The sequence below is a fragment of the Buceros rhinoceros genome, unplaced genomic scaffold (genome assembly GCF_000710305.1).
Source record: "Buceros rhinoceros silvestris isolate BGI_N320 unplaced genomic scaffold, ASM71030v1 scaffold11274, whole genome shotgun sequence".
In the NCBI taxonomy this organism is placed as follows: domain Eukaryota; kingdom Metazoa; phylum Chordata; class Aves; order Bucerotiformes; family Bucerotidae; genus Buceros; species Buceros rhinoceros.
The window spans coordinates 3,538-10,605 of record NW_010407663.1 but is presented as its reverse complement, the minus strand read 5'-3'; the positions used below and the strand labels follow the sequence as shown (position 1 = coordinate 10,605).

The 7,068-nt window shown below is 53.9% G+C and overlaps 1 protein-coding gene across 1 annotated transcript in view; it reads left to right on the top strand.

Annotated features, from left to right (window-relative positions):
- Nucleotides 1-128: 128 nt before the first annotated feature.
- Nucleotides 129-7,068, top strand: part of PDIA3 (protein disulfide isomerase family A, member 3) — a gene marked incomplete at its 5' end in the record, with an annotated part of 7,982 nt that continues 1,042 nt past the window's right edge. Inside the window, 10 exons of the mRNA XM_010134568.1 lie at nt 129-268; nt 772-909; nt 1,334-1,441; nt 2,332-2,461; nt 2,899-3,015; nt 3,464-3,589; nt 4,111-4,293; nt 4,817-4,925; nt 5,879-6,007; nt 6,658-6,737. Coding sequence (XP_010132870.1) covers nt 129-268; nt 772-909; nt 1,334-1,441; nt 2,332-2,461; nt 2,899-3,015; nt 3,464-3,589; nt 4,111-4,293; nt 4,817-4,925; nt 5,879-6,007; nt 6,658-6,737 — 1,260 coding nt within the window. The remainder of the gene's footprint in view (nt 269-771; nt 910-1,333; nt 1,442-2,331; nt 2,462-2,898; nt 3,016-3,463; nt 3,590-4,110; nt 4,294-4,816; nt 4,926-5,878; nt 6,008-6,657; nt 6,738-7,068) is intronic.

Below are 7,068 nucleotides of genomic sequence, written 5' to 3'. Positions count from 1 at the left end.
GTCAAGGCTTTGGTGTCGCAGTCGGTTCATCGAGACTCCTCAGCCCTCCAGCGGGCCTCGCTTCCGGGAGGTTTACACACCAGGGAGCAGTCCGGAGGCTGCGGTGTGCCAGGGTTGCTGCCACGCAGAGGGTGTGCGGCCCATAAAGTGGGTGTGAACGAGTGCAGCGAGGGCTCGCCCAAGCTGGGAGGAGAAGCTGCCTTTGAGCCATGTGGTCTGAGAGCTGGCCTTGTTCCGTACTTCGTGGGGGTGCCCCCTGGCTCAGAAAGTAAGTGCTGTTGCCCAAGGGCTTTCTTTTCTGCCAGAAAATGTGTGGCTCTCTCAAATCAGGGTCTCTCCCTTCCTTGTGGGAGGTGACACCGTGGCCTCCGTTACAGTTGAGGTCAGCCTGTGTTTCTCAGGCGCTGTAAGAGCTTTAGGACCAATGAGGAGCTGAGAGCAGTTGATTCCCATTGAGCCTGTCACTGATTGCAAGAATCTGCCCTTTTTAGTGGTTTTTCTTGCGTAGTCTGGCCAAACTTGCAACTACTAAATCTTTCCACCATTTCCTCAAATATCTGTTGTCACACCCGTGCTACCTCCTTCCCCAGGCTTGATTCTTCAGCTTTTGGCTTTGCGGATGCTTTGTGGATCCTTATGCTTCATGTGAGAGGGATCCAGCTGCAGCTAAAGGCACACAGGAGTCGTCAGACCCTCTGGAGCAGTGGAAACCAGCAGACCCCTCTGGGCAGTGGAAAAGCTGCTCTCTGGTGTGTACGGGTCAGTGAGTAGCCGTGCTTCTCCTCCTTCAGGTTGACTGTACAGCAAACTCCAACACCTGTAACAAGTACGGTGTCAGCGGGTATCCCACCTTAAAGATCTTCCGAGATGGAGAAGAGGCAGGAACCTACGATGGGCCCAGGACGGCAGGTAAGAGCCCATTGCCAAGTGTCTGGCTCGCTGAAATGGTGCTGGATCCACGTGTCGTAGACCTGTGTCAAGGATGTTATGTGTGCTGAGGGTTACAGAGAAGGTTCCCACCTACATGCACTGCCCTTGCCCTTTCTATAGCTCTTCCTGCCAGCAGAGCCCCGGAGGTTAATTACCCCTTAAAACCCTCTTCTCAAGGTGAAGGTTTCATTAGCTGCTGGTGCCCCTGATGAGCGGTGCCTGGAAAATGCCGGGAAGTGAAGTCGGGGATAGAATCCTGTCAGTGCACTTCGTGTTTATTGTGCAGGAGAGGTGGGTGAATCCTGCCTCAACAGCTGCTGCTTTGGGCGCCTCGACGATGGTTCAGTGAGTTGTGTCGTGGAACTTCCATTGCTCCCTCTAATTGTTTAACTCTTCTGTTAAGATGGGATTGTCAGTCATCTCAAGAAACAGGCAGGACCTGCTTCAGTGGCACTCAACTCTGCGGCCGAATTCGAGAAGTTCATCGGTGACAAAGATGCTTCTGTGGTGGGTGAGTAGATTCAGCGCAGCATGAAATTGAGTGGATCTCAGCTCTGGAGGTGACTTGGGGACTGTGGTGTGAAAGGGCAGGGAGCAGTGTCATAGCGAGAGAGACTCCAGCTGAGCAAAGGAGTTTTTCATGGTGATAAAGCCGTGGGACGTGTGCCCAGAGGGATTTTGAAACATTCAAGTTTTCAGAAGTCAGTTGGACAAAGCTCTGAGCAACCTGATCTGACTCTGACGCTCCTCCTGCTTTGAGAGGAGGTTGGACTCAGTGACCTCTGGGGATTCTGGCCAACTTTTCTCTTTTTTTTTTTTTTCCCTGTGGTTCTTCGACCGTCAGACCTCCTGGCACCAGAGTGTGTCTCTATCAGAGCTTGTTTCCCTTTGGCCGGCTGACAGCAGATAGCTTTGGGCTGCTGGAAAGGGCATTTGGGTCCCATCTCATGACACGGGTGGGCCGTCAATGTCGTGTGATGTGACAGTGGTTCACTGTGGTGGCAGCAGCAGTTTTCCTGTGTGCAGACCAGGTGACACCTTACCAGTATCACTGATGAGTATTGACCAACGTTACCCAGTTTATTGGCAGTTGTTATCGCTCGTGGTTTACAGTTGGATATCTTGGTGCTCGGGGTCAGCATCTTGGTGCTCAGGACACGCCTGCCTCTTGGCTGCATGACCAAGCTGGGCAGACTCTTGAGGAACTTCCTGCTGGTGGAAGGGAGAGAGTGTGAAAGGGCCCAGTAAAGACAGGAGAGAAGCTGTCCCACGTGGAGGCCTGAATGTGCTCTGGGGACCTGGCTCAGCAGGGATCTTTCAGCACCTTCTAGAGATAAACAGTGGGGCCTGCAGCGGCTGCTCTGGGTTGGTTTGGAGCCACCGTCTGTCTTTCTGCCACAGGCTTCTTCGGAGACACATCTAGTGATGCTTACTCAGAGTTCATGAAAGCTGCCAACAACCTCAGAGATAACTACCGCTTCGCACACACCAGTGAGGACCAGTTGGTGCAGAAGTATGAAGAGGATGGAGAGTAAGTTACTTGTCTCAGTAGCAAATCTTTCTGTTATGTGGAACAAATTAATGAATTCCAGTTGTTAACTGGATTCACTTTCTGAATGCAGCTTAGGGTCTTGTTTCGTCCCCAGCTGCCAGCGGTGGCTCTTTTCCATCTCTCTGGAGCTGGGACAGAAAGGTATGAAGGGTTAGTGTTTGCAGTAGTATCCCGGCAGAGGCATTCTGCTTCCCCATTGCTTATTGTGGTGGGGTTTTGTTTCTCGTTGTGGCCCGACAGAGTTAACGAAGAAGGGTAGATAGATCTGGTGCTGGAGTGACACCTAGAAACTGGGCAGTGGTGTTGAAGCTGTGAACAGAGGATGGGTATTGCTGAAGGTTGGGTTCTTGCCTCATCTGGCTGCTGTCCTCGGACACCCAGGGGTACTTTAAACTGATTTGCCTGCTCCCCCACAGGGGTGTGGTCTTATTCCGTCCCCCACGCCTGACGAACAAGTTTGAGGACAGCTCCATCAAGTACCCAGACGACAAAATCACCAGTGGAAAAATCAAGAAATTCATCCAGGAGAACATGTGAGTGATTCCTCACCAGAGAATGTGGTGGGCTGGCCCCAGTTGGATTTGGTCCTCTCTGAACTGGTGTCCTCTGGCTGGCGCTGCAGCCTGTGCCCCCCGCGCTGTCTCTTGGGGGCACCTTTCAGGAAATCTGGCACAGCTGTTGGCATTTGCTCTTCATGTTCTGACCACCACACTTCTGTCCAAATTGGTGAACTCCCTGGGTCCAGTGCCAGCTTCGGCCTTACCTGGGTCAGGTGCAGCCGCTGCCGTTGGGGCTGGAGATGAACACTGGGCTTGGAATGACATGGTACATGACTGGGCAGAGTTTCTTCCCTAGGTCCTGTTGATGCTGGCATTTAACCTTCCTGGGTGGGAAACAGGAGAGCGCTGCAGCAAGCCTGTTCCTGGGGGGCGGTGAGTTCTGGCTGGTGAGACTGCAGCTGCTAACATCTGTCTCTGACAGCTTCGGCATCTGCCCGCACATGACTGAAGACAACAAAGACTTGATCCAGGGAAAGGACTTGCTGGTGGCGTACTATGACGTGGACTACGAGAAGAACGCGAAAGGATCCAACTACTGGCGCAACAGGTAGCAGGGTGGGGGGTTGATGGTCCTCGCCCTTGTCCCGGTGTCAGTGCTGTCCCACAGCTCAGCTGACGGTTTCTCTGGTTCATACATGAATTCTTCTCTCCCAGAAAGCTACCAGCTGGGTTTCCAGCTGGAACTGTTGGGGTGGACGCTGCCTGTGGAGTCCTGAGTGTGTGGTGTGTGGTCCTTTGAGACCCCACCTGCTTGGGTTTGGACCCCTAGTCCTTAAGTATGACCTTCCTTTACTGGTGCTGTGTGGGATTCCCCGGGCCCAGGCACACAGTGGTCGTGCTGATGGGTGGAGGGTGGAAGTGCACCACGCCTGTGCAGACCTCGTTCACAAAGACACTCCTCTGCTGCTCAGCACCAGGGCTACTCAACTTGCCTACGCACCATGCTGCTGGATTTCTCCTCCAGCATGCGCTTCTGCTTGTAGGGTGGTGCCTCACATGAATGAAAACGTCCAAGGAATCATGCTTTGTGTGTTCTTTTCTTGTTTGTTTTTTTTTTTCCCCCTTCAGAGTTATGATGATTGCAAAGAAGTTCTTAGATGCCGGCCACAAACTGTCTTTCGCTGTTGCTAGTCGGAAAACCTTTGGCCACGAGCTGTCAGAGTTTGGTCTCGACAGCAGTGTGGGGGAGGCTCCAGTAGTTGCCATCAGAACCGCTAAAGGGGACAAATACGTCATGCAGGAAGAATTCTCGTAAGTTTTTGACTTTGGCAGAGTTGCCTGCCCCAAAGGTGAACTTTGGCCTGGAGGTCTGTGACCAGGTCATGCTGCCTTAGCGTGGAGAAGGCAGGAAAGCTGCGTGTTCCAGCTGGAAGAAGTGATTGCTGGGTGGCAGTGGCTCCTACTGAGGCATTTTCCTGCCCTCTAGAGAGCTGGCAGCCCCTTCCCATTACACAGAGTTTAGTTTGGGATAGTCCAAGTGCCTGGTTAGGAGCTAAGATGCACTGAAGGGAATAATTGTACCTTTCTTCTTGGGAGAAGAGTCTTAAGGGCGCTGGAAGGCCTAAAGCTTAGAGTAGGAGGTGTCCCCAGTCTCCTGCCAGGATGTTGTGGGCATCACAGTCCTCGTGTGGGGGTCTTCTAAGCCAGCCCCAGGCTGGTGCTCTCGGAGATGCAGGTGGCATCTGTTCTGTGGGTGGGAGAGCTTCAATCAGCCTTGAAACATTTCCTCTCTCATCCTGTTGGTGTGACGATGGCTGTAAAATGTCACTTTCAGCCGTGATGGAAAGGCCCTGGAGAGATTCCTGCAAGATTACTTTGATGGAAACTTGAAAAAGTACCTGAAGTCAGAGCCTGTCCCTGAGAGCAACGATGGCCCTGTGAAGGTGAGTGCCACAGCGGGCACAGCAGCAGCTCCGGCCAGTGGATGTCAAAATGCTGTTCAGCAGCAGCCTCCAGTCTCAGGCCAGTGTCCTGTGCTGCGTGGAGAAGCCTCTGCTGTGCAGATGGAAGAAGAATCCGCTCCCTTGTTGTGTGGTAGTTTTCTGAGCCAGGGGAGAAGTGCAGCTTGTTCTCCCAGTGTAGTAACCGCTGCTCGAGCACGCTGGCCATGCACTCTGCCTGTGCAGGATCATCCAGATTCACAGGGATTCTGCAAACCCGCTGCTTGGCATGTGCTCCCTCACGGCGAGGCCTTCGTGCTGGTCATGGCTGCCCTGTTCCTGGGAGTTAGGTGCTCACCTCATCACAGGGTGGGGTGTAACTCCTACTGTTCCCCCCTACCAGGAATCAGCCTGAACGAAAGCGTCCCGTGGCCTGGCTGTATGAGGGCTGGAGTTGCTGCTTGTTTCTGTGTGGATGGAGATGGCCTCAGCCAGTCCTGCCAGACCAGTTCCTCAGCCTGGAACTTGTTGGGATTAAAAATAAACAATTTTGTCCTCGCTCCTGCGAGGATACCAGATACAAACCTCTCCTGAGGTAGTGCTGGTACCTTATGGCAGGTTTTTGCCTGCGAGCTGGGGATGTGGCAGCCTGGTGAAGAGTCCTGTGTTCCATCGTCTTGCTGCTTGCTGTGTAGGGACAGCATGACTGTTGCTGGGGGGGGCAGAGCATACGGAGCATGTCATGTCACAGCCTCTCTGCTGACCGAGAAAACTAACCTGTGTTATCCATCGTTACCAGGTGGTGGCTGTTGAAGAGTCCTGTGTTCCACCATCTTGCCGTTTGCTGTGTCGGGACAGTGTGACTGTTGCTGGGGGGGGCAGAGCATACGGAGCATGTCATGTCACAGCCTCTCTGCTGACCGAGAAAACTAACCTGTGTTATCCATCGTTACCAGGTGGTGGTGGCCGAGAACTTTGATGAGATTGTCAATGCAGATGACAAGGATGTCCTGATAGAGTTCTACGCACCCTGGTGCGGCCACTGCAAGAATCTGGAGCCCAAATACAAAGAATTGGGGGAGAAGGTAGGTCTGGACTCTGCTGCGAATGCAAACCACGGTTTTGCAGCACTGAATGGTGCTGCAGGTTCTGCCCGTCCAGCCTTTGTGATAACGGGATGTAACTGTGCCTTTTGAGGGCTACAAGATTTGGCAGCCCCTGTGAGTGCAGAAGGGACTTGGCAGGATCTGGAGTGCGGCAGCAGCCACACTAGTAGCTTCAGCCCGCGCTCTCTGCTGTGGCACCTAAGTACTCCCTGAATCCAGTGACTGGCCTTGACTGCCGGAGTCCCTCTCTGGGTGCCTTCCCTCTGCAGATTATCGCCTTCTCTCTGGGGACGCTCTCTGGCCGTTGGGCTCCCGTCCTTCCCGAGCACTGCGTGTCCTGCAGCTCACGCTGTGCAGTCGAGGTCGAGCAGTTGCTCGGGGGTACGCGTTCTCCAGAAGTTACACCAGACCAGTGCTGCAGGGCCACTGGGAGGTGCATGCCGTGCGCCTCTGGCTGAGTAGAGGCTTTGCTCCCTGTGCCCCTGGTGAGACAGAATTGTACTCCTCAAGAGACGTTCGCTCCCCCTCTGGCATGCCCTCTGTGCTGATGTCACTCCCAGGTGGTGATCACAGAGTTCCTGGTGTTCACTGCTGTGGGTCAGTTACTGATAAGCTCTTTCTACCAACAGCTCAGTAAAGACCCCAATATCGTCATTGCCAAAATGGACGCTACAGCCAATGATGTGCCTTCTCCCTACGAAGTCCGAGGGTAGGTCTCGCTGCTCGGGATGGGTTCAGGCTTCTGTCTCTGGCTAGTGGCCACAGCAGAGGGTCTGCAGGGAGGCAGTGGCTTTGTGTGAAGAAATCACACATACAAACAAAGGACAGTGCTGTGCCGTGCTGCCCTGAGGTACCGGTGTCCTGGCTGCGCCTGGGGCCATGACCATGCCCTGATCCTGTTCTTGGCAGCGTAGAAATGGTGCTGGGCTCGATTCTCTGGAAACAGTTCAGGTCACAAACTTGGACGCGGTTGAGCTCAGCCAGCGCCGTGGATGTGGCCAGGCTTTTGGAGGCCACGGCTGAAGGCTTGGCGCTGCTGC